The sequence below is a fragment of the Setaria viridis genome, chromosome 1, assembly GCF_005286985.2.
Source record: "Setaria viridis chromosome 1, Setaria_viridis_v4.0, whole genome shotgun sequence".
Classification (NCBI taxonomy): domain Eukaryota; kingdom Viridiplantae; phylum Streptophyta; class Magnoliopsida; order Poales; family Poaceae; genus Setaria; species Setaria viridis.
The window spans coordinates 444,407-470,408 of record NC_048263.2 but is presented as its reverse complement, the minus strand read 5'-3'; the positions used below and the strand labels follow the sequence as shown (position 1 = coordinate 470,408).

Here is a 26,002-nt window from a genome sequence, read left to right as displayed (position 1 = left end):
ACAGGATTAGGAGTTATGTGAAGCATTGGAAAAAAATAAAGGTATTTGCTATTCAATTTTGATTTGTACAATATGATTGTGTGATTATTATTTTTTTCTATAATTTGTGTTTGTTCTTTTTTCAGGATAGGGATGCTGAAGTTAGAATGATAAAAGAGGGACATCAAATACCAAACATAAAACTTCTACAAAGAATGTTTGGTGATGAGGTATAATCTTATGTCTTATTTTTACATTGTATATTTGCATGTCTCACCCTTTTAACAAGTGTTTTCTTTTTGATAAAAAGAACTTATTTTCACTCTTTTAACAAGTGTTTTCTTTTTGGTATCTAAAATTAGTGTTTGCTTTTTATAGAATGCAGAAGCAAAAATATTGAACCAAAAATGTTTTGCTTTTTCAGTTTTTTAACAAGTGTTTTGCTTTTTGCATACATTTTTCAGCTGCTAGTCCATTTCTCTAGTACGATTGGTATATACTTGTGGTGGAAACCTGTAAAGATGATGCTATAAGGTTGAGTGAGTTTTGCAAAACTATTCCGATGGAAGAGCGAATTGGCTATTATTCTACGTTCTACATGTATATATGCTAATAATTATACTACATTCTACATGTATATGTTAATAATTAGTCTTGCTCACTATTGAGAAATCGGCTAGGAGGCAGTGAAGCACCTCTATTCATAGGTGCTCATGATCATTGTGGCGTTGCCGTGTGGCAACTTCCACACTCTTTAATACAAAATATCCTAACTCTAGAACCCTCCTCATCCTTATCTAGTTTCTTATATTTCTACCATGCTAAAATATCTAGTTCTAGAGTATTCTACACTTCACCATGAAGTATGACAATCATGGCTCATGCATTCTCTCCAATTCTCTAGAACCTTCTTACCTTGCCGTGATCTTATCCTTATACATGGTAACGTTTAGATCTCCACAATCGTTTAGAATCTTCCAAGTATGCATTGCATATTTCAACACCCACCCCCTACACGCACTGCATTGAACTAGCTGAATGTAGCAAAAGACTTGTTGGATCATATATTTATTTCGTGTCTGACTCTGCAGCAGCTACGAGCTCCCAACTCGCACCCCATGCCAGCCCCAGCGACATCGTGGCGTCAGTGGTCAGGATACCAAAAGGAGGTATGCAATTGTTTCCATTCCTGACCAATAAACAAGATGGAGTGCGTAGGATCTGTATGTAATTGTTTATTACATACGTAGGACACGCCGCGGAAGGAGTATTGTTCATTATAGTAGTAGTAGTTTATTCTTTTTGCCATAGATCAATGAAAGTAGCTGGAGTAGTCGGTTTGCAGTTAGTTGGTTTCATTTGAGTTAACTGTTAGCCACAAACACAACACATCTATCTAATTAATGTAGATAGTAATGACATACATGAGTAGGAATGGCGTCGAAATGCAACAACTCTACTCTTGCGGCAAGGCTGGTGGAGCAGTGTACATTCTTGACAGCCGTTCCTCCTCCAGACTGCTGCTCGGCGTTGCTGGACACTGTAGACAACCCGGATCGCAGCTGTCTCTGCAGCATCGGCGAGTACAGCGCCTTCACCGAAGCCAACCTCGACATCGACTCGGTGTCGATGCTTTACGGCACGTGCAGGGGGCGCAAGAAGGCGGTTCCAACCGCCGGCTGCTGCCCCTCCTTCCCCTCCGCCGTCATCATCCCCAACTCCTCCACCCCGCCAGCAGCCGCTGCCTAGCCCTCCGCCGCCCGACACGTAGCGGCCTGCTGGACTGTCCGGTGGGGTGTTGGTTGGAACCATGGTGGGGAGCATAGTCGGGGGCACCCTTACAACTGGCTCTGGTGGCGTGATGTGGTTAGTGTATAAATGCCATTTGTTCTGACAGCGTCGGAATCGACAGTCGAGACACGATGTTGCGCGCGTGTCGCCGGGAAGGAAACTGATCCTATCCACGGAAGACACCTTGGTGGGCCCGGACATCGGCAGCCTGCCGCCAGGGAGGTTGGTGGGCCCAGACATTGGCAGGTTGCCGCCACCGCAGGGGAGGTCGGATCCCGGGAAGGTAGGTCGAGGGAGGCATTGGTATACTAATGATGCACGTACACGTACAGTACCAATTTAGCCACACGCACATAAGTTTGGTTTATTTTTCTGGCGCTGATGCGTGCACAAAGCGGGTGCTTCATCACGACGGTGAAGTCCAGCGCCTCCGCCATGTCCACCGCCGGCCGCCACTCCCGCTCCCGCACCATCCTCGCCACCAAGTACTCGGCGTGGTGCATGCCCACCGCGTATCCGGGGCACATCCTCCGCCCGGCGCCGAAGGGCATCATCTTGATCTCCCTGCTCCCCGTGATGTCCACGCCGTAGCCCTCGCCGCCGTCCAGGAACCGCTCCGGCCGGAACTCCCGCGCCGCCGTCCACACGGCCTTCAGTTACGGCATCGCCTGCATGTCGCCGCCGTTGTTGGATTTCACTTCGTCGTGCACCTTGGCCTGGACGTCGGGGTGGTTCACCAGCTCGGCCATGATCCACTCCACCAGGGTGACCGTCGTGTCCGTGCCGCCGTTGAGGATCTCGGAGCAGAGGCTGACCATCTCGGTGTCTGTCAGCGGCCGGTCATCCTCGTCGGGGTCGGGAACTCGCAGTGCGCTACTGGGAATCGACAGCGTCCCTTACAACACTGGGAATCTGACAGCGTCCCTTACTGGGAATCGACAGTCGAGACACGATGTTTTATTCTCTAATTCGAATTAAAATAAACCGTAAAATACCTCTAATTCCATCATTCAACACTCAACCAATACACATTAATCCAAACAAACGAGATGTTAGTTTTTACATGCAGGCTAATAATCTACAGGTAGGACAGGAAACACAAACGCACTCCACCGGCAGCGATTACAAATCAAAGAATGGTACAGTACATGGCAATGGGGAAAGAAATAATTTTTTGCACTATTTATGAGATATTAAGAGGTAATGTCACATTCCACTATTTATCAGATTTATTGTCACGTGAATTCAGTATTTTACTTTAAAATTCTACGAGCTTTTTGGTGAAGCATTGTCACGATGCTTTAGGTCAATGGGGATTCTTCAGTTTCTTTTCATCCTGTAACAGTATTGAGTTTCAGAGCTTACATATGTGGGACTTGTTTCCTTTTTAACTTTGCTTTGCATATAACAAATGAAAATGCAATAAGTGAATAAGAATAATGTATCTGTGTGATCCTCTTAGAAATACCGTGAATTTCTGCGAGGATTGTATGTGTTTTAGTGTGTGGAGGACTGAGGAGGAAAAGGAGAGTGGTAACTCTACCATCTACCATACCATAACTCCTATGCAGGTAAGCAAACTAATTTGTGCGGTTACCGATCAAAAGATGGGTAATGTTTGTACCAAAGATTGAAGCCTTTTTAACTTGCTAAAGGTTAGGTAATTGCTAGTTGTTGAAAATAAGTGACCATGCTACCCTTCCTGTATTGCTGGCGGCCCTCTTCATGAGTTAATGCTGTGGCAGTTTTGCTAAACCCGTAGGGGTATTTTTATCTTTGATCATATTTAGCTGGTCTTAGCTACTCTTGACTAGCTATATGGCTAAAGTTTTTTTTAGTTAAAATTTAGCTGAGTTTTCGCTGGACCTATTTAAATTCTTAGCAGCAAAATTTAACCAGCTAAACTTTAGAGGCACATGGAAAAAAGACCTGATTAGGTCCATATATAGGCCTGGCATGCGAATGGGCACGCAATTAAACACTAGGCGCTTGGCACGAACGGCCTGGTCGCCCTATTCTATATAAACAATGTCCATGAAGAACTACACAAATGGGATAAAGATGTCCTAAAGGCTCCGGCCAAAAGGATATCTGATCTAAAGAGGGAACTTGAGAGGTTGAAAGGGGGGCCAATGACGGCTGCTAATACAGAATCACAGAAAGAAGTCATGGTACGACTGGAATTGATGTTAGAACAAGAGGAAATCCATTGGTTCCAACGTGCTAGAGCAAATTGGCTCAAGCAGGGAGATAGAAACACAAGTTTTTTCCACAATTTCGCAACCAAGAGGAGGAAGAAAAACACAATCAAGGGCCTGATGGATGACAATGGTACAAGACACGAAGATGGAGGTACGATGTGCAATATTGTCCAAAGCTATTTTGAGACTCTATTTACATCAGAAGTAGGCAATCCCGATCCGAGTGTATTGTTAGATGTCAAACGTTCAGTCACTCAGGACATGAATACGGAGTTGATGAGGCCGTTCACAGCAGAGGAGATAAAGAGAGTGTTGTTTCAAATTGGTGATTTGAAGGCACCCGGACCAGATGGGATGCATGCGGTATTCTATAAAAAATATTGGGAGTTACTGGGAGAAGATTTGGTGTTGGAAGTAATGGAGGCTGTAAACACGACAAATATACCAGAGGGGTGGAATGACACCACTATTGTGTTGATCCCAAAGGTAAATAATCCTACGCTGGTTTCCCAGTTTCGACCTATAAGCTTATGTAACGTGGTTTACAAGGTAATATAAAAAATGTTATCAAACCGGTTACGAGTCTTTCTATCAGATGTTATTAGTGATTACCAGAGCGCATTTGTGCCAGGGAGACTCATTACTGATAATATCTTGTTGGCCTACGAGTGCATCCATACTATGAAAAGAAAAGGAGGGAAGAAGGGTTTTTGTGCAGTAAAACTAGATATGCACAAGGCATATGACAGAGTTGAGTGGGGTTACCTGGAAAAGATCATGTTGAGAATGGGTTTCGATCGAAGATGGGTTAAGTTAATTATGGCCTGTGTGAAATCTGTAAAATACAAGGTAAGGGTAAATAATTTGGAGACGGAAACTTTCTGTCCTACAAGAGGGTTGAGGCAGGGGGACCCTCTCTCCCCCTACCTTTTCTTGATGGTGGCTGAAGGTTTATCTAGCCTGCTGAGAGGAGCTGAGGAAAGGGGAGAATTGCAAGGTGTTCGGGTATGCAGGGATGCTCCGGTGATCTCTCACCTACTCTTTGCAGATGATTCACTGATTTTGATGCAAGCAGATAAGGAAAATGCAGATGTGCTGAAGAACGTGCTGGACAGATACTGCTCCAACTCAGGACAGAAGGTGAGTGATGAAAAATCTAGTATTTTTTTCAGCACCAACACAGAGGTAGATGTTAAAGTGGAGGTTTGTGAGGCTCTGAACATCAGGATAGAGTCACTAAATGATAAATATCTTGGGTTACCAGCTTTGGTGGGGGCTGACCGAAGTGACTGCTTCCAGTATCTAGTTGACAGGGTTAGAGGAAAAACAAAGGGATGGAAAGAGAAGTTGCTAAGCATTGGGGGTAAAGAAGTCCTTATAAAATCCATTGCTCAAGCCGTACCTGTCTTTGCGATGATGGTGTTCAACGTCCCGAAGAAAATTTGCAAAGGGATAACAGAAGTCATATCTCAATTCTGGTGGGGTGACGACGAGGATCAGAAGAGGATGCATTGGAAAGCTTGGTGGAAACTCTATACTCCAAAGAGTCAAGGAGGCATGGGATTCAGAGATATTGAAGCCTTCAACAAGGCACTTTTGGCAAAACAAGTGTGGAGATTACTGTTAGAACCGAACTCATTATGTGCAAGAGCTTTAAGAGCTAAGTACTATCCAGATGGAAAGCTGTTGAAAGCAACAATGAAAAGTGGGAGTTCATACACATGGCAAAGTTGGAATTTTGGAGGGAAGTAAACAAGAGCAGATCTATCAAGATAGGTGCAGTCCTAGGGTCTATTTGGACGCCGCTGTAGGATGCCGTAACGAGGCTCTGGCTGCACCGCAGGTGTGGCGGACGATTTGTCCACCACACTCTTGGCAAGCTGTAGCGCAAAATTGAATTGCAACACTCTGGCAAATTCTGGCCGCGCCAGACTTTTCTGTGATCAATCAAATGATTGACTAAACAGCGGCGTGGAGTTGTGGCGAGTTATGGCATGGCTTGGCTACAAACCAAACACAGCCATAATGCGAACACTATATAACAGTGTGCATGTCATACTAAGGGGTGTTTAGATACATCGTGCTAAAGTTTAGTACCTATCACATCGGATGTTTGGATGCTAATTAGGAGTATTAAATATAGGCTAATTACAAAACTAATTGTATAGGTGGAGTCTCATTCGCGAGATGAATCTATTAAGCCTAATTAGTCCATGATTTGACAATGTGGTGCTACAGTTTCCGTTTGCTAATGATGGATTAATTAGGCTTAATAGATTCGTCTCGCGAATTAGCACAGGTTCTGCAATTAGTTTTATAATTAGCTCATGTTTAGTCCTACTAATTAGCATCCGAACATTCGATGTGACACTGCTAAAGTTTAGCACCTAGTATCCAAACACCCCTTAGATACTCCAAGAAACTTAGCTCCCAATACACAGTACTCCCTCCATTTCTTTCTGTAATATTCCTCAAAATTGAGAAATATTAAGTTTAGTGAAATTTTAAAAATTTTAAAACTTTTTGTTTGAATTATGTGCTCGATTTGGTTAATCAATGGCAACTTCTCTAATCTCTCATATAATTCCCTATTAAATAAATTGTATAATTATTTTCAAAACATGAGTGCTAGTTTGATTTCGATTTTCTTAGACTTTGTTTGGATTTCATATTTTATTTAGATTTTATTTTATTTGAGTGAGTTTGAATTTTGAATAGGATTTAAAATTCAAACTAGCAACAGGACCAAACCAGCCTAACCAACTAACTTCCCTCTCCCTCATCGGCAGGCCAGCCCCTAACCAGCCCAGCCAGCCCACCAGGCCGCCACCGCACCCCTCTTCTCTCCCTCGCTGACATAGGGCCCCCGCATGTCAGCTTTATCCCCTTCCTCCCGCTGGCACCTCCCTCTCTCACCCGAGCACCTACGCCGCTGCTGCTTCATTGGCATCCACGTCACACACCCTCTCCCGCTTCACGACAACGTGGGGAGCGTCTCCGCGCGCCTCCCCGCAGCCCTAGCTTCGCGCACGCACCCATGACCCCCCTTCCATCAGCTCCCATGGTGGGGAGATCCCCGCCTTGCTCCTGCAATCCCACCGGCCCTCGCACCCACGGCTGCAAACCCTACCTCCGCGCTGCGGGATGGCCGCCACATGCCCCCACAACATGACTGTCGAGGATAAATGGCCGCGCAAGCCCACGCCTGCGCCCGCTCCCCGCAGCCCTAGCCCCGGCCATGGGTTATAAATACCCCCGGTCGGTAGCCTTCTCCACCCATCCAAAGCCTTGGGGCTTCTCCCCTTTGCTGCCGCCACCAACCCGAGAGGAAGAAAAGGGAAGAGGAGGGGAGGAGGAGAAGGGGGGCCGCGTCGGGAGAAGCTACCGCCGCCTCGGAGCCGCGGGCCACGCTCGGGAGGAGAAGTCGGAGTTGCTCGTTCGCGTCACCATGCTGAGGAGGAGGAGCTGTAGCCGCCGCCGTCTGCAAGCCGTCATACCGCGAGCCTTCACCAGGCCAGCGACGCCTTCACCACGCCAGTGACGCCTTCACCTCCACCCCGCCATGGGCGCTGCCACCCCTTCTCTCCCTCTTTAGCGAACCTGTTCGGCCTTCGAGCCGCTGCCCTTGACCCTTGCCTGCCTGGCCTTCATGCCTCCGCCGTTGCTCAATGATGATTCCGTGGGCTCCCCACGTCAGCCGCCCACCGTGGTGCTCATGTCTATGAGCCCGACTACGACTTCAACAATGATGGATGTGAATACTAGGGATGGTCCTTCGTTCAAGTCACCTATGAAGTTGGTGTCCAGCATACTACATGTTTCTTCTGCGTGGATGATTTACCTTTCATGATTCAGTCCCGATGGACTTGTACCGGCATGTGCCGAGATGATGTACTAGATATTTATGCTATTATTACTATGTTGCTACTTTATTTCTGTGTTGGTATGGATTTATACTATCTGATACAAGGATTCGCACGTGATAGCCTTCCTGGGACTATCACGGAGGTGCGTAGGCTTGGATTCTCAGAAATGAGAATCCAGGCTGTTTCACTCTTTTGATAGGGATATTTCCAAATCTGAAAAATTCTGTTTTGATAGTCTTATTTCAATCTAACTACCCATCCACTTAATGATTGTCTCGGTTTGACGCGTGACCTTTCATTTTTCCATACGAGATTGGCTATTTGAGCATCTAGAAGTCTGGGCCTTGGTTAATCGCTTGTTTACGAGGAATAGCTTATACATGATTGTTTTCCTTGGCCATTGTGCCAAGATGAAATAGAACTATTAAAAAAGAACGGAGAGAGTATCTAATTATAGCTCTAAAATAATCTTTCGATCATCTTTATCGTCTCCCCAAATCATCTTCCTCCCACTCTCTCCTCATGCCTTACCTTGGTATTTGCTAGATTGAACATTTTAAACCCAGCACGAGCATGCTGAGTTCTGGCCCGCCCACACTTGAGTAGGGCCAAACTTGGTCAGCCAAAAATCAAGTCTGAAAAAATTGGCTGGTTCGTGCCATTTTTTTTAATTTATTTTTATAAAAGTATAAGGTAGCGTTTGGATGTAGATATTGAGCCTCAGAATTTGGAACTGGTATTGGTAGCTCCAAATGCCAAGTGTTTGGATGGTCTAGAATTCGAAATTGGAAATCAACCCCAATACCAGCCGGCATTCAACTCACTCTCATCCCGTCACACTCGATACCGAGCCATCCGCCTCTGTATTGGATGGAATCGTCCTCCCCCGTACCCTCGTCGGCACCCCTCCCCTTCCTTCTACGCGCGGCCGCTTCCTGCTCCCTTCACCGGTGAACTGTTCCGCACCTCCCTTCCTCTACCCAAGACACATCGGCCCTTCCTTCTCCCTTCACCGGCGAGCTGCGGGATCCCCGTCTTCTTCTCTGGCGAGGCAAGGCGAGGATGGCGCGAGCTCGGCCCTGGATGTGGCCCGTCTTCTTCTCCAGAGCGGGATCCCCATCTTCTTCTTCGACGAGGCAAGGCGTGGGTGGGCGAGCTCTGCCCGGGATGCAGGCGGCGCGGCCCCTCCCTGCTCCCTTCGCAGGCGAGCGGGGCCGCCCCATCTTCTTCTCCAGCGGGATCCCCGTCTTCTTCTCCGGCGAGGGAAGGTGAGGGCGGACGAGCTCTGCCCCGGATGCGGGCGGTACGACCCCTCCCTCTCCCTTTGCTGGTGAGCTGCGCCACCCCATCTTCTTCTCAAGCGGGATCCGACGATGCCTAGGTGACGCACTCCGCCTCGGGCGAGCAATGGCTCATCGCAGCGGCACCCAAGTTACGGCCCGCAGCTTTCTCCGATGAGGCCTGAGCGTCATGGAGAGAAGAAGATGTGAAGATGAGCAGTCAATTCTTAATTCCAGGATATATACATCCAAATGTGAGTTAGATTTGTCTATCTCATAAGATTCCATCTAGTAATTTTATCTACATCCAAACAATGGCTTTGGTATTGTAACTCAATACCAATACTAGTCTGATTTGGTATTTGATCCAATTCAATGCCAAAGTTCCTAATATCAACATCCAAATGAAGCCTAAGGGAAATCCGAGCTCAGTAAAAAAAATCAGCCCAAGAACAATCGTGGAATAGTCGTGGGCGGAAATTATCAGTCCGAAATGTAAATCTGATTTATTTTCAGCTCGACCCGATTCCGACTCAAGCCTGACAGATGCTCAGGTCTAATATTTGCTATATCTATTTTCAATGGATTTCATCATGTAGTTTCTTGAACTTTGTTTTTTTGTAGAAATCAATTTATTGCATGAAACGAATGTCTTGTATTTTCTCTCTCCTCTTTAATAGTGTCGAATCGGTATAAAGTTCTATATCAAAACATATCAAATGCTACGAAAGCTATCCAAACTAATGTTTCTTTTTACCAAAGCAAGAAGGGGAAGCTCCAACATATATTTTTATATAATTTTTTATTCCAAATCTGTTTAACTCGCTCCATAAGGAGTCGAAGCTAGATCAGATGGATGGTACTTATGTGCTCTAACCACTAGGCTAAATACTTTTTCCCTATCCAAACTAATCTTGTCTCCACTATCATCACACCTATAATATACTCTCTCTATTCTTGAATATATGACATTATTGACTTTTTGACAATTTTTGACCAACAATATATATTTAACAAATTAGTTAAATAAAATAAAATGAGTACGTCTACTGTAATAAATATTTAAATTTTACTTATAATTTATCATTTTGCAAAAATATTTATAAAAAAAGAATAATCAAATGAATAAAAAAAGTCAATGGTATGTTAAGAGCAACTTCAAAAGTCTCCTAAAACATTATCTCCTAAAACTGTCTCTTCTAAAATTTTGTTTCCTTAAATACTATCATCCCACAACCCACAACAAATCTTTAAAAAATTACCTCCTCAATATTTCAAAATAGGTCACGCCATCAGAAGTAGGTCCATCTAGTTGGGCTGCCCTCTCTTCCCCCTCACGGTCTTCGTTGCGGCACGCATGCGTCCAACCCGAGCTGCACCAGCGCCGCGTACAGCGATGCAAACAGCTCATGCGCTGTGGTCTTCTTGGCAACCGTCCATGGCAAGGGACACAGGGCCTGCCCAACCAACTGCGGGGCCTTCGGGTTGACTTCGTCGTCATTGCTGCTAGCGCGTACGAGGTGGTGCGAATGGCGAGGGAGGTGGCCGGCGTGGACACGCATGCACGCGTGCATCCCAAGCTGCGCCAGCACCGTGTTTAGGTCGCCCATAGCGGGGCGAGGCTGCCCCTGAGTGTCTCTCTTGCCCACATGCGTCGGCATGCACGGTGCCCCGTCGCGTCGGCCATGCACGGCGGCGGCGATTTTGTGGCCTTGCATGTCTGTGCAGCTAGCTTCGAGACTCATGCGGGACGATGCACCGAAGCTCAAGGCGCGACGCGTGGTTGTAAGGTGTGGGGAAAGGAAAATCGGGGCGATCGGGGGATATGCGTGAGTCCGGAGCTGGATTCTTTTTTCGCTAATTAATATTCTCTTCATCCCAAATTATAAGTCATTCCAAGAATCTTGGAGAGTCAAAGCATCTCAAGTTTGATTAAAATTATAGAAAAAATTATAAAGATTTATGACATCAAATAGGTATACTATGAAAATATAATTGATAAAGAATCTAATGATACTTAGATGACATCATAAATGTTATTATATTATTATATAAATTTGATCAAACTTGAGATATTTTTACTCTTCAAGATTCTTAGAATGACTTATAATTTGGGATGGATAAGTATATTAAGAGTGATTGATGGGAGTTCTTGGAGTCCGTTTGAGAGAAGTTACCGCCGTAAAAATGGCTCGTCCAAGCTTCCAGTCAGCGGAAATTGACCGCGCGGGCCTGCCTGAGGTGCCACTCACTCGTGCTACGGGACAGTTGGCGCGGGCGCGTGTGCCACGCTTCTTGAACTCCTCGCCATCCGAATCCAACTCGTGTCACCGTATGCTCTCCGGCAGCCTCCTGCTCCTCCCCTCGCATCCCAAATTCACCTCGCCGCCGGCCAGGTCGTCGCGGCCCCGCCCCGGCGCCCGCCATCACCGACCAAGCCTTCTTCGCCAGGATCGCACCGCGCGCCCAGCACATCGCCGAGCCCGAGCGCCCCTTCCACCGAAGCAGGTCCGCCTCGAACTCCTCGCTCCAAGTCGCTGCTCTCCTCCGCCGCCGCCGCCCCGCTACTGGCACCGGAAATGCAGATCCGCCTGGACCTGGATCGATTCCTTCTTCCGTGAGCAATCATGCGTGCATCACTGCAGCGATTTGGTGGCCGCGGTGGAGTAGTGCTGTTGCCAGTTTATTTTCCCCAAAAAAGAATAATTGGGGGTCAACTTCAAGTCTTAACCACCATGCGCTAGTAAATGTGATGTGTCACCGTTCTAATCTCTAACCATCTGTTTGATCCCAGCTTCAGGCGATGCTTCTGGTGGAATCGGAGCCTCATCTCTGACCGCTGCCATGGAGCAGAGTAGCGATGGGATGCCAAGGCAGCGGTGAGTTATCCGATCCTCCTCTGCAGCATTTATGCTCGTATGGGGAGCGCAGTTTCCACCTGGAGCTTGATTGTTTGAGAATCTGGTGGCGATTTGCTTCAGTAAAATGGGGGCTTCAGCTTAACGTTATAAGCTGAGTATATGCATTTAGTCATTACTACTCCCTCCATCCCAAATTATAGGTCGTTTTGACTTTATTAGATTCATAAACTTTGTTATGCACTTAGATATACCCTATGTCTAGATGCATAATAATATCTATGTATCTAGAAAAGCCAAAACGACCTATAATTTGGAACGGAGGGAGTAGCACACTGTTGCAGTTCATTTTTCAGCAATATATAATGGGTTCTTACTCTTAGTATACTTTTTGCTGACAAGTAAAACCCAAGAATCGAAATTGACATTGTGAACTGCAAAATTTATAAGAGGACCGCCTGCATAATGTTCACTTGATTATCGCTTCCTCTTTTAGGAGGGACTTCAGTTCAACAAATCACTTGAGCAACTCCAACGCGGTTGCTGAAGGCATGGTAATGCCACATGGATCCAGTGCTACTAAATAGTTGTGTTTCCATATATGGACATCTATTGTACTACATTTGGCAGGGAGCTGTTCCTTGACATATCTGAACCATTTTGTTATGAATTTGAAAGCTCTGTTTACACCAAAACAAGAAAGTACTAAAATGAGCACAATCTTGGATCTATTATTTTTTATTTATTCATACCAAACTATCAAGAATACCTTTTGTTACCTGATTGGTACAATAATAAGGCTCTGGACCAAATGTTGTGCTACTGTAACAAAAGCAACCTGTGAGGAACTCTACTTATGCCATGTCTGCATGTTTATACTTTGCCTGATCCATTAGAAAGGTGCATTCAATAATTTATATATATAATTTGATTTTGTTATTCCCACTTATGTGATCCAACTGAATGGTTAGTTAGTTAGTTTTCTGGTAATTCTATAACTTTTGTTAATTGAATGGTATGCTGGTGCTTAGGTCATTTTTTAACTGTGATTGCAGACTGATATATCACATGAAACTTCGAAACATTGGCAAGATATGGAATCAGAAAATACAGGTAGGTGCTTGTTGATTGATCATTAGGTCCTTGACACACCATGGTTCAATTGCTCGAGAGAATAAACGATCCATGGTTAAACTTCCACATGCCCCAATCCAGGAAAGGCAATGCATGCCATGTCCACATCATCTCACATACAATTTCTGTGCTCCCTTTCGGCTAGAAAAGGTCGTCTAAAGTGGCACCTGATTTCCTCAAGCATTATATACAAAGATATAGTGATATACAAATGAGCAACCTTCGTCTAAGTCTAATCTGTATTTCAAATGCAGTTAGGTACTTTATTATATGATACTTTCAGGCTCATGCTTGCATTCATAAATATAGTGCCATCAGCATTTATTTATCAAGTATTACCTGTCTCCTATTGCTGTAATTTTGTTCTTTGCTACATTTGCATATTCATTGAATAGAAGTGTATGGATTATGTGTTTAGATCATTTTTTTGGTTTCAAGCAGAGGTTCCACCTCAAAAGAAGAATGTGCACGGCTTCAATGAGTGCAGTAGTTTAAAAAATCTTGAAAGGACCAAATGCAGATGGTCACCAGAGGAAAGTTTTTAGGACTATAATTTTATTATTCGTGTGGTTTTTCTTTTTTATTCCATCTTGTCTGCTAAGAGAAAGAAACTGATTGTTTTTTCCAGGAAGATGAGCTACTCACTCAATTGGTACACAAACATGGGACAAAGAACTGGCATAATATTTCATGTGCTATACCTGATCGAAATGCACATGCATGTTTATCAAGGTAATTTACTTATTATTTGCACCATACCTGTTTTTTAAAAAAAACAAAATTATGAACGTGACGACATTTGTTCCATTTTATCTTGAATTACTATATTCGGCATGTTATATCCTCTTATTCTAAAAAAAAATCGACCAACCTAAGAGGAACTAGGTGGCGTTGTAAAAAAGAAATAGGCAACCAAATTCAAGCTAGAGGACTCGAATCTTGTCGGTGGGTGTGTGCACCCGCACCTTCCACCAATTGGGATATGCTCATTACCTTATATGCTATTGTTTTGATAATTTGGTGTGCTAAGTTTAGCTTGCATTACCAGAACAAGCTGCTGTGACCACCATGGTGATATTTAGTCAGCAGCTGCAAATTGTCCTCCTACCATTGTTCTATGCTGTAGCGGCCATAGCCTTCTATGTCGATATTGTTGCATGTTATGGCCACTGCTAGTTTGATCTTATTAAGATTTCTATTCCAAGTGACACACCTGATGGTTGCTCGTGACAATTCACAAAAGTTGTTCTTAGGAATCATGATTCTCCATATATTGCAATGCAACTTTTGCAATAGAAACTATTATGGGAATATGCCATCTTCTATCATCATCCTAAGTGGAAAATATGATGCCTCTGTTGTAAAGTGTAAACAGAGTAAGTTGTTTGGCACCTTATATGATCTTTTCCACACTCATACTGCTTCAGGACTTCTCTAGGTAAGGGTGTAAAGGTCAAAAAGAAAAAAAAAACTGCATTACAGATTTCTTAGACAACATGTCCTGGAAGTTGTTTACACTATTAATTTCATTAATCATTGTTATATATTAGAAGCCTTAATAAATTTGACTAGTGATGTGGGAACATCCAGTATAGCATTGACAATCTGCATTCGAATTCATTAGCTACTTAATGTTTTTTTTTCACTTTTGTGCTAATGGACCTTTAACGCAGATGGAAATACGTTCTAGACCCAGCAATAAACAAAGAGGCTTGGTCGCAACAAGAGGAGCTAAGATTGATTCGTGCACATCAAATATATGGAAACAAGTGGTGTAAAATGGTCAAACATTTCCCAGGGAGGTATGAATGGATGGTCTCACCTGTAAAAAAAAAGACAAACCACCTCTCCTTCTGTTAGCTACCATTTTTGTCTTTTGATTTTCATTATTTCCTTAGTGAGAGCTCATTATGCATATACCCTCTTCAAACTACTGTGAGGGTGGCACTAAAGTTATTGACATCATGTACAACCAGGACAAATAATGCACTCAAAGAACACTGGAGGGGTTCTATGAAAAGAAAACTGGATTCATATTTAGCCTCAGGGTTGCTTGAACAAGTTCCTGACCTTCATGAAAATCTATCAGTTCTGCAGAGCAGTCAGTCAGATAGTCCAAAGGACAGCAAAGTTTCATCTGATAGAAGTCAATTTTCGTCAATTTTATCTACAAGGTCCAAACTTAAACAAGAGATCAGAGAACTAAGTGAAAATGCTGATACTTCAGTAGGAGAAAGCTCTGATTTCATCTATGCTAAAGCACTTGATACCCATTCAGCCAAAGTTTCTGAAAGTATAATAACTAAACCGCAGCAGTGTGCGAGAGCAAGAAAGAAACTGGATTCGGTGTCAACCCCAGTGAAGCTCAAGGTGGGCATCGCTACCAAGGCTTTGCTGTTGTTTTATGCACTTCAAGTTTTTTATGTTTACTGATCTGTTTATAGGAGTACCAAACATCAAAGAAAGGCCTTTGTTAGTTCATGGATTTGAAGACAACAGTAATTCTGGATCAACTGTTGCATTACTGTAGAACATAACCTTAACCGATGAAAACCATGCATTTTAATTCGCTGTCAAAAGCTTACTGTGCATGCATCTTTTGATGTAATAGAACATCTATGACTGCTTATGCTTTCACATGATTCATTAGAAAAGGTTAATTTAATTCTTTATATAATCTTGATTTTGTTACTAATTTCTGATCTGCCTAAATGATTTTGTCAGCATTTAATTCTTGGTAGTTTTGTAACTTGTGTTAATATAATGTTATCCAAGTTCTTATGTCAGTTTTTAACTATGGCTGCAGAGTGATTTACCACCTGAAACCGTCAAATGTCGTCAAGAAATGGAATCAGGAAAGACAGGTAGTAGTTAGAATACATCTTCATTATCGGTTGCTCGTTTGTCCAAGTAGTGGGATGATGTTTTCATTGATGATACACATATAGTAGGGTACTTTGTAGTATAATAGGTTTTATGTGATATCTGATATCTTCTTGCATCATTATGATTGTATTGCTGTTCCTGTTACTGATACATCATGGTTAGCTTTCATATAACACTATCAAATGCTCTCCTATAGGTTAAATTTGATTAATTGTTACATTCACATCTTTGAAGAATAGAAGTGTAGAGTTTATGTATTTAGATTTGGCTTTATTTCAAGCAGAGGGACCACCATGCAAGAAAAATGGCTACTGCTTCAAGGAGGGAAGTAGTTTAAAAAATTCTGAAACGACCAAAGGAAGATGGTTAGCAGAGGAAAGTTGTTATCAACCATAATTTTTTATTAACCATGTCAGCTTGGGTTTGTTCCATCATGCCTACTGAGAAAACGAAATTGTATTTTATTCCAGGAAGATAAAATTCTCACTAAAATGGTTACCAAACATGGGCTGAAAAACTGGCAAACTATCGCATCTGCTATACCTAGCCGAAATGCACAACAGTGCCGAATAAGGTAATTAACTGTTGGTTTATAGTACTGTACTGCTTGTTCCTTTTTGTATTTCTACATGTGACAGTTTATATTTATTTGATCTTAAATTAGTTTCTTGTATAGGTGACATCCTCTTTTGTTCATCATTTTGTTGCCTATGTTTAGCTTGCATTGCAATCACAATCTGCTGCAACCATCATGCAGTTGTCAGTCTACCACTGTTCTACTCTGAAAATGCACCTCTGTCAATACATCTGTTCACTGTTAACCTGTGCTTATAAAGATTTTGATCTCGAGCAACAAAACTGGATGCTTGCACTTTCTTTTTTTCTAACACAGGAGAACTGCGTGTCAAAGTAAGATAATTGGTTCCAAATACAATCTTCTTGAGGTCGGGTCGTCTTTGATATGTAATAGGTGTTTAAGTTCTTAAAACTGTAGCTCTCCTGTTAATACAATGATACACAGGTCTCCTGTGTGTTTGAGAGAGAAAAAACTTCGTTAATGATCCTATTTGACACTTTTCATTTCTTTAATTACAAAATCTCCTTTTATGGGTTGGAGTATTGACTAGCGACTAGTGAGAATATCTAGTATGCATTCACACTCTGCATTCAACTTTTCATTAGAACTGCGAATATTTTTTTCACTTTGTGCTGATGGGCCTTCAATACAGATGGACACGCAGTCTTGACCCAGCAATAAACAAAGAGGATTGGTCTGAAGAGGAGGAGCTAAAATTGATTCGTGCCCATCAAATATATGGAAGCCAGTGGCTTAAAATGGTCAAACATTTCCCAGGGAGGTACGATTGGATGATCTTTACTGTAAAAGAAAACAGAGAAAAAACTTGCACACTGACACCTTCGTCAGTTTATGCTGCATCCAATATTCCCTTATTTTGTCAGTTACTGTTGTTTTTCATCCTTCCGTTTATACTAATTCAGTATGTCTCTACTCTACTAAAAATCCTTTTATGTGCAACCAGGACAAATCATGCACTCAAAGAACACTGGAGAGGTCGTATGAAAGGAAAACTGAATTATTATTTAGCCTCAGGACGGCTCGAAGAAATTACAGACCTGAAAGAAGATATATCAGTTCCAGAGAGCAGTCAGTCAGATATTCCAAAGGACAGCCAGGGTTCATCTGAGAGAAATCGACCACCATCATCTTTACCACCAAGACCCAAATCTAAAAGTGACCTCTCAGAACTTGATGAAAATGCAGATACATCAGAAGAGGAAAGTTCCGACTGCATCTATCCTAAAGGTCTTGATGCTCATTCAGCCAAAGTCTCTGAAAAGATAATGGCAAAATCAAAGCAGCGAGCTAGAGCAAGAAAGAAACTGGATTTTCTGTCGACCCCAGTGGAGCTCAAGGTGTGCACCGCTGCAGCAAGTTGTCAAAGGCCTCCCCCGAAAATGGAACAAACAACTCCAGCCAGTGACAATAGCTCTCCGTCAGATGTATGCCAAGGTATTCCACAAAATGCTGCATCAGAACCTGTGGATGTGGTTATACCAACAGCTGCTAGTAACCATCCCAATGATGTTCATTCATTGGCAACCCCAGATCCATGCTCACTGGAGATACATGAGGCGGATGCATCAGATCTTCTGGACATGTCCTACTGTGATGGCTTGATGATCGATTCTCCTCTTTATCTGCATGGCAGTAGCTTCATATAGAATGAAGATCGTCACTTAGACAGTGCAACTACAAGTATTGCGCTTGCTCCGTTGCACCTTTTTGGTACCAGGAGATGATGAACTGAGGTACAAACTTGATGCTGTCTTCCTATAATCGAACAGCTCCACGTATAAGGAGCTCGCTGCGTGTTGGATGGAATTTTTATATTGCATAAGTTGCAATTCTGTTCTGTTAAATGTCACTGTCTCACTGGTTTGGAGGGCAGTTTTCTATTTTCAGTTTGTTTAAACTACTTGCTGGTTTGACGCTTTGGGTTTGAGGGAATGTAGGTCCTTTCCAGAAACCAACTTTTCCTAACTTTCGGAAGGCCGAACATCCCAATTCCCAACTGGACAGAGACTTTCTTATGTCCTGTTTTGGGTTGAATCTAGCTCGACATAGATATAGGAATGCGCTGTGAATAATTTTTCACATACGAAATACAAGATTAGAAATCTACTCCAATTTAAAAATTAACTAGCAGAAATGCCCGTGCGTTGCTACGGGTCATTACTTGCTGTCACGTTATTATACGTTTGTTCGTACCATTTTTGAACTTTGAACAAGAATTTTCATTTGCAAGACCTGCGCTGCCGTGGCCATTCTCGACGGGCGGGAGCCTCCTCCAACTTGCTGTCACGTTATTATACGTTTGTTCGTTTTCAAAGAATTTTCATTTGCAAGACCTGCGCTGCCGTGGCCATTCTCGACGGGCGGGAGCCTCCTCCTGGAAGTGGAGGAGGAGGAGACGTTCAAAGTCAACCAGTTCGAGTTCGACTACACGTCGGATTCGACTTCGCCTCGGACTACTCCAACGTTCCGCTCAGGGGTCGGACACTCCCGACCCCAGGACTCAGGGTCGGGCGAGGCGGATCCGACCTCGGGACTAAGGGGTCGGGCGCATCCGACCTCGGGACCAAGGGTCGGGCGAGGCGGAGTTCCACCCTCAAGGGGTCAGGCGCATCCGACCCCGGGACCAAGGGTCGGGCGAGGCGGAGTTCCACCCTCAAGGGGTTGGGCGCATCCGACCTCGGGACCAAGGGTGGAGGGCGAAGGTGGGAATCGACCGGAGGCCCCGGATCCGGACGGAGCGGCGGCGGGAAGTCGACGGAGGATGATGACGTCGATGTCGGAGGATGGCGGGAGGTCGTCGGTGGACATGGGGTGGAGGGCGGACGGAGCGGCGGCGGCTAGATCCCCAGAGGGAGGGTGGCGGAGGAAGGGGAGGGGAACGAGGGAGCTGGGTGGAGGGCCGGACGGAGCGGCGGCGTCTAGATCCCCCGAGGGACGGGACCGGAGCCGGACGGAGTGCGGCGGATCTCGATCCCCCGAGGGAGGGGAGGGAAACGAGGGAGCGGAACTCTTTTCGCTTTAATCCCTCGTTTTCCTATTTTTTTTCCACTCGAGCCCCTTATACTCAGAATTGGACTGCAGGTTGATATCACGAAATGTTAGGGGTTTTTTTGAAAAATAGTCCGACGGACGAAAAATCCAGGCAGAAACGTTACTTGCTTTAATAATAGGTAAAGATAGAAAAATGGGAAGAAAAGAAAAAGAAAAGTCCACCTTTTTTCAGCAGAAAAAAAGAAGGCCTCTGAGGCCCACGAGCGCTCTTGGGCCGTTTTCGTTACCAGCTCAGTGCTGGGCCGTGCGCTTTCATCTCAAATCGAGCGGTCCCACAGCTTCCGACCCGCAGCAGTCGGCAACGGCGGCTGAGAGCAGCCGCCGAAAGCTGCCACTGCCCCCCAGCCGTGGCACTCTTCTCTTCTTCCCTCCAGCAACCAAGCGAGGAAGGAGGAGCAAGCCTGCTCCTTCGGCACGGCCTGGTACCTCCCTCTTGGGCAACGGCGATTTCTTGAAGCAGAAAGGTGGGCGTAGCTTCTCCTTGGAAGCTGCGTTTCGTTGCTTCGATCTGAGCTAAGCCCGAGCTGAAATTGGTCTCCTCTGGAGGCGGCCATGGTGAGGAGCGCAGGCGGCGTCCACAGGCGGGGGTAGTCTGCTGGCCTTCTCTTGATTCAATTCAGTGCCCCCTGTTTCTTGGTTCAGAAGTCAGAACATCATTGTTCTTCTAGTTCTAGCCTTCTAGGCAGTTGCTGTTTAGCTGTTAATCCAGAAAAGAAGCAAGAATTTTCAGTGACATCCGCCTTGTTTTGCATTGTAGGACGTCTACCAAGCCAACAAGTTGCTCACGCGAAATTGATTGGATTGCAGAAGAGGTGGGATTGCATAACCTCCAGTCTACTAGTATTTTACACGAAGTTTGCAATGAATTGAATGTGGCATCTGTAGTCCAAAACTAAACTGGTATCAGCTGAAGTTTGGCATGTTCTTACTTCTTAGATCCCAATCATATGGGGGCTGCTTCACTCATACTCATCATTCTCAATTTCCCATAGCTTATTGCAGAAGCACATCCTTTCATGTTTCAGGCAATATTCCATCATGTCAAATATTCATTCTATATGGTATTTAATCATTTCTAATCCTTCGAATGGATTTGATATAGTACATATTCTCTGGATGAATTCCTACTGCAGCATGATGAGCCCCTACAAGCTTCTGAATATTTCGACGATGAAGAACCGGAAGGGACAGGTAACCGTAGTTTAATCAATTGTAATTTCAATTCTTGGCTAGATTAAAGATTTTGCACATCCGTTTCCTCACAATCTGTGTCCACTGTGGTGCTAGAACAAACTTTCTTAATCAATTGTCTTGTCGAATTAGCCGGCATTTCTTAACTAATACCAATCATCGCTGATGAAACTACTTTCTCAGTTTCTCTACAACCAAGCAAGAGTTAGTCTCCTACATGTGCATCTATATGACAGAAATTGCTCAGTATTAGTGTTCAAATTTTTCTCTGCAAACTATGTGTAATGTATGATGTTGGCATGGTGATGGTTATGACCAAATGTATTTTTATGAGTAAATATGTAACAGTTGTGCTTGGAACATCATTACCCCCTATGCCATAGTGTCAAACCTCCCAGCATATTTTTCTTATAGAAGTCTTCATTGATAAGTCTTGTAATAAGAATGCTTTTGTAGCTAAAATGATAGGTCGCGGTGATTTCAGTAAAATTCTTAACAAACTGAGTAAATGAAGAGGAATGGAATAATTGCTAGTGTCTTGGTTTTTTTGACAAATCTTATTAGTGTCTTATGAGAGGAAATAGTGGTACCAAACATGGACGCTCATCTGTAATATGATGGTGTAAGACTGTAATTTGGCTTATGTTAGACCTGTGGATGCAAATGGTGACCTGAATTGGAGTCAACTTTGGAAACAAAAAATGTATAATGTTAATTCTGCATTCCCTCAGTTAAATCATAGTTTTCTATAGCATTTCTGTCTTCATAGCAATAGTTTGGAAGTTTGCATCTATAACTACCACTTGCACTCCTGCCAGCTCATTTTATGTCTTTTAACATCTGCAATCTCAATAGTTTTGATTCAACTGTCTCACTGAATGCCTGCCTTTCAAGACAGTTTCATTCAAGAGGAGGGGGGCATGGTCACAAGAGGAAAGTTATTAGTTCATATCAGCTACCTTTATTTTTGTATATTGTTCTGCATTAGTGAATTGTTGAAACAAAATTAGTTGTATTTCAGGAAGATGAGATTCTGATTCAAATGGTGGATGCACATTCCTCAAAAGATTGGTCAAGCATTGCACGGGCTGTGCCCGGTCGTAGTCGAAAGCAGTGTAGAGACAGGTAGAATTACAGGACTCACATTATTTGGTTGCATGCCTTCTGATTCCAAATGCAAATAATTCAGCCTAGGTTCACTTCTAGTTTTAATTTGATTTGATAAAAGTTCCATGAGAACTATGTAGCTCCATATGTATGCCTATGTTTGCTTGCATCTATGGCTGTTGAAACTGGGAACTTGTCATATGCCACCTATTTTGGTCTGTTGGCCCTATGGAAGACTCATTGAAGACATGTTTGCTGCTTCCACATCTCGCACCTTCTACCATTTTTCCATTTTTAGCACATTGCAATCTCCTTTCAGCAAAGGAAACTATATGGTTCTTGAGGGAAAATATTGTTCAGATGCAAGCAACAAGGCAGAACTACACGCCTGTAAGAAATTAAATTGCTGTAGAAATGGCTTGTCCTCTTGGACTGTATGGATTTTAATTTCTACTTTTAAGTCCAAACATGGTTTGCACTGTTTTATTACATACAGGTGTAAGAAAGTCAATATTACCTCTATTTAAATTAATTTTCTCAAACAGTTAGAGTAATAAATAAAATTTTGGTGTTTGGCTTCTTGTATGCTATTTTTAGTACTGTGACCAATGAACAGCTTTGTCAATTCCATATTATATCTTTGAAGACAAGTGAGTCAAGTTAATTGGTTAATATCTCTGTGGGCCATAGAAACATTTAAAACCTTGATGAACTATAAGTATTGTTAGTCACAAAATACAATTACGAAGCAGTAGCATTTTCATGCTGACGATATTGTATAAATGTATTGAATTCTAGAACTTTTTCAGCTATTCCATGTTTGATATTTATCCTTTCATATCTTTGTCTCCAAATTTGCTGAGTATTTTCCTTATTAAAAATGAGGATGCAGGTGGACGCATTATCTTGACCCTGCTGTGAACCAGATGCCGTGGTCGGAACAGGAGGAGATAGATCTTATCCGTGCTCACAAAATTCATGGAAACAAATGGTGTGAACTGGCTAAATTCTTTCCTGGGAGGTGAGATCAAGATGATAAACTAAAACTTGAAGACTAAAGCTCTATTATTCTGTTTGTACCATGCTCCTAGTAAAATTTAATAAATAATAATTCGTACTATGCCGCTTATTTATAGACTCCCTACTCTGCTATTAACCAGACCATAAAATTCATCTCCAGTCATTTAACCACTAGCTAGATATAGGTAGGTCTTTATTATGTTACGTGAGCTTACAAGTTTTCTGCTTTCATACTTTATGTTGTTATTATTTTTTGTTATTTTATGTTTTTGTTCATTATCTTTGTAAGGATTCAGCAAACTTTTACCCCTTTAGACTACCTAGAAATGTTGAAATGGTTATCTCTTGTGCTACCAGGACAGGGAAGGCAATTAAGAATTACTGGACTGGTGCTATGAAGAAAAAGATTAAGTCAAATTTAGGTAGTGGATCGCCAGAGCAACTTTCACCCTGCCCCAATGATTCATTGATTCCAGTGGGTAGGGACTCCACCGCAACAAGCAGTCAAGATTCATCCAATAATATTCCAATTTCATCAGCCGACCTGCCAGTAAGACTTAAATCTAAACATGGACTCACAGAAGCTTGTAGAAATGCATGTACACTGAAAGAAAAAGGTCCTGATTCTATACATGACGAAGGGTCTATACCTCATTCAGTTAATGTCTCGCAAATGGTGGATGGGCGAACGGTTGGATCTAGTTTGCACATACTAACCGAGGAAAAATTGGTTTCGCCGTTGAGTTCAGTGGATGAGAAGGTCTCTTGTGTTGCAGCGAATTCTCCAAAGCCCCTGAAAGAAGAGGAATCAACAAACTTTCTGGAAATCCCACCAGCACTTAGTTTTCAATCAAGCAATGTACATTCTGATGCGATTTGCAGTAGTGCTGATCCAGAGTCACGGCAGCTACATCTGGCAAGTATAGCAGATCTTCTAGACATGTCATATTGTGAGAGCTTAATGGTCATCGCACCTGATTCAACAAATGATGAAGATTTCAAGCTTGGTATGTGATGTTAGTTTCAAACAAATAATCCAGGGACTGAACCTGGAGAAAAATCAATAATTCTGCTTGTTGGACTTCAAGTCCATGCAACTTTTGTTCATTTACTTGTAAATCATTTAATATTGCCGAGATTCCACATAAGGATTTGATTGCAGAGGGATGCATAAGCCACTGTCACTTCTGCTGTTCTGCACTGCTCTGAAGGTTAGGATCTAACTGAGAAAATCTTTTTCTGTCAGCACCCAAAGCAACTCAGAAAACTTTGTGATATTAAATTGAACAAAAATAAACCCAAAAATTGCCTAGTGTTCTTTGGCGACGGTAAAAAAATGTCCTATCAACTATGTTTTAAAGTTTCACGAAATGTTAGTGGGAATGTATTGTGAACTTGTGCAATTAGATCTCCACTGGCCCCTGTTGACTCTTCTACTCCATATCGGCGTATCCATTTCTCTGCCGGGAGGCCCCGAGCATCTGGATCAGATCAAATCAAACCTGTTAAACCACACCTGATGCGGGCCAGCAGACCTCGCCCACGTGGGTAATCCTCTATGGCTATTAAGATTAAAATCGAAAATTACCCACGTGGTGAGACATCTCATGTTTAAATTCTAGGGGCCGAAATTAAATAACATAATTGCAGTACTATTTTTGCTTTTCAGACTTGAATTTTGCACAAGAGAATGCAAAGAGGATCGAAATCAACAACAATCTGAATCGGATTAACAGTTCTTTAATATTTGGTGAACAATAAAACATCAAGCTTACCTTTATATGCGCCATGTTGCAGACAGATGGAGGCAGTGGCAGTCAGCGGTAAGTAGGTGTTGACAGTGGCGGACCCAGGTTTTCACCAAGGCTAGGGCCAAGTTGTAAGGCTCATGAGTCATGACACAACAATATATATACGAAAATATCATATACTACCGTAAAGTCTAAATTGTCTTCTAAATTGACTATCATAGCATAATATTTCCTCAAAATCTACACATGATGAACTGAGTAAAATTAATGGATACAAATATAGGTACTAGAATTGAAAGAAACTTTTAGTCATATTGGAATGCTTCAACAAGTTACGCACATACATATTGGAGAATCACCTCTGTATGTGGTGGTGGTGGTGGAAATGTGAGAGGACACCAAGGTTCAAATCCTAGTGTCCAAGATTTACACACACTACCGGTGATTTGTAGGTATGTAACAAAAGGCACTCTCGCGGGCATTAGGACGCGCGTGTACTGTGCATACCTGGTTGTGTGCGTGTGTACTTCTGATAAATAAGAAAAAGCTGCACATATATTGTACTCCCTCCATCCCAAATTGCTGTTCGTTTTGGAATTTTTTAGATACATCATGTATCTAGACATAAGTATATATCTAAGTGCATATCAAAAAATATGTATTTAGAAAAACCAAAACGACTGAAATTTGGGATGGAGGAAGTATTTATGAATACGAATTAAAAAATATGGAAGTGGATACTTCAACATTTAGGATGGGGAATTCAATACCATGCTCACATATAGTATTGCATAACAATAGCAAGGAACCTGCAAAAAATACATACCGTTGTGCATTCAAATTCAGATATCGAATAATTTGCATCCATGTTTAGCTAGGCCAAATCGCAAATAAAGCATGTCTAGTGGACATTTGCCCTTCCCACTCGTTCCCGCCAAAACCACATCTTCTAGGCTTCTATACTCGACTTTCAGGAAGTAGCCGAGCTTCTCCAACAGGCTGCACGGATGCTCCGGCGAGACGACCGGCGCGCCGTTCTCGTCGCGAGGGCGCTCCGGGCTGACGACGCGCTCCATGGCCTTGTCGATGCCGAGCGCCCTAAGGTGCTCGGGGCGCGCCATCTGCACGAAGAGCGCGGCTCCCCGAGCTTTCATCTCCTCCTGCGCCAGCGCCTCGAGGAACCTCTTCCTCGCCACGGCGCAGCGGAGGGCCTCTTCGTCGACGGCGGGCTTGGGCTTGGGGGGCTCCGGCGGCGCCTTCCCGCTCCGGAGGAGGTTCCGGTAGTGCTC

General features: G+C 43.3%; 3 protein-coding genes across 11 annotated transcripts; 2 read left to right on the top strand and 1 right to left on the bottom strand.

The window, feature by feature from the left end:
* Positions 1-1,988: 1,988 nt before the first annotated feature.
* LOC117846940 (cytochrome P450 89A2-like) lies at positions 1,989-10,727 on the bottom strand. Its single transcript, XM_034728067.2, has 3 exons — positions 10,486-10,727; positions 2,469-2,646; positions 1,989-2,420 (listed from the first exon to the last, which is right to left on the bottom strand). Exons 1-3 carry the CDS (start codon positions 10,725-10,727, stop codon positions 2,079-2,081), a joined length of 762 nt encoding a protein of 253 aa, XP_034583958.1. The 3' UTR covers positions 1,989-2,078.
* Positions 10,728-11,408: 681 nt separating this feature from the next.
* Positions 11,409-18,437, top strand: LOC117851369 (uncharacterized). Of its 7 annotated transcripts, none has more exons than XM_034733186.2 (13): positions 11,409-11,625; positions 11,918-11,996; positions 12,472-12,529; positions 13,031-13,088; positions 13,551-13,646; positions 13,742-13,841; positions 14,783-14,911; positions 15,008-15,479; positions 15,916-15,973; positions 16,279-16,374; positions 16,470-16,569; positions 17,225-17,353; positions 17,537-18,437. In XM_034733186.2, exons 2-13 carry the CDS (start codon positions 11,962-11,964, stop codon positions 18,237-18,239), a joined length of 2,034 nt encoding a protein of 677 aa, XP_034589077.1. In that variant the 5' UTR covers positions 11,409-11,625; positions 11,918-11,961; the 3' UTR covers positions 18,240-18,437. The 7 variants fall into 7 exon arrangements, with proteins under 7 accessions (XP_034589077.1, XP_034589105.1, XP_034589097.1 ...); XM_034733179.2 differs by having other exon boundaries at positions 11,410-11,625; positions 11,912-11,996; XM_034733192.2 differs by having other exon boundaries at positions 11,411-11,625; positions 11,912-11,996; positions 15,086-15,479.
* A 1,486-nt stretch (positions 18,438-19,923) lies between these two features.
* Positions 19,924-24,146, top strand: LOC117864977 (transcription factor MYB3R-1). 3 transcript variants are annotated; one of them, XM_034749047.2, is made up of 7 exons: positions 19,924-20,231; positions 20,402-20,456; positions 20,778-20,835; positions 21,734-21,772; positions 21,861-21,960; positions 22,835-22,963; positions 23,320-24,146. In XM_034749047.2, the coding sequence occupies exons 1-7, from the start codon at positions 20,197-20,199 to the stop codon at positions 23,975-23,977; spliced, it is 1,074 nt and encodes a 357-aa protein (XP_034604938.1). In that variant the 5' UTR covers positions 19,924-20,196; the 3' UTR covers positions 23,978-24,146. The 3 variants fall into 3 exon arrangements, with proteins under 3 accessions (XP_034604938.1, XP_034604932.1, XP_034604944.1); XM_034749041.2 differs by having other exon boundaries at positions 20,581-20,835; positions 21,730-21,772; XM_034749053.2 differs by having other exon boundaries at positions 19,925-20,231; positions 20,747-20,835; positions 21,730-21,772.
* Positions 24,147-26,002: the final 1,856 nt, after the last annotated feature.

Coding starts and splice junctions, on each gene's coding strand:
- LOC117864977 (XM_034749041.2), top strand. CDS start 20,197: ATGGTGAGGAGCGCAGGCGGCGTCCACAGGCGGGG. Junction 20,457..20,580: donor TTGATTGGATTGCAGAAGAG/GTGGGATTGCAT, acceptor CTTACTTCTTAG/ATCCCAATCATATGGGGGCT. Junction 20,836..21,729: donor TGAAGAACCGGAAGGGACAG/GTAACCGTAGTT, acceptor CTGCCTTTCAAG/ACAGTTTCATTCAAGAGGAG.
- LOC117846940 (XM_034728067.2), bottom strand. CDS start 10,727: ATGGGCGACCTAAACACGGTGCTGGCGCAGCTTGGGATGCACGCGTGC. Junction 2,647..10,485: donor GCGGCGCTGGTGCAGCTCGG/GTTGGACGCATG, acceptor GTCGATTCCCAG/TAGCGCACTGCGAGTTCCCG. Junction 2,421..2,468: donor AGGCCAAGGTGCACGACGAA/GTGAAATCCAAC, acceptor CCGTAACTGAAG/GCCGTGTGGACGGCGGCGCG.
- LOC117851369 (XM_034733186.2), top strand. CDS start 11,962: ATGGAGCAGAGTAGCGATGGGATGCCAAGGCAGCG. Junction 12,530..13,030: donor ACGCGGTTGCTGAAGGCATG/GTAATGCCACAT, acceptor CTGTGATTGCAG/ACTGATATATCACATGAAAC. Junction 15,480..15,915: donor CAACCCCAGTGAAGCTCAAG/GTGGGCATCGCT, acceptor CTATGGCTGCAG/AGTGATTTACCACCTGAAAC.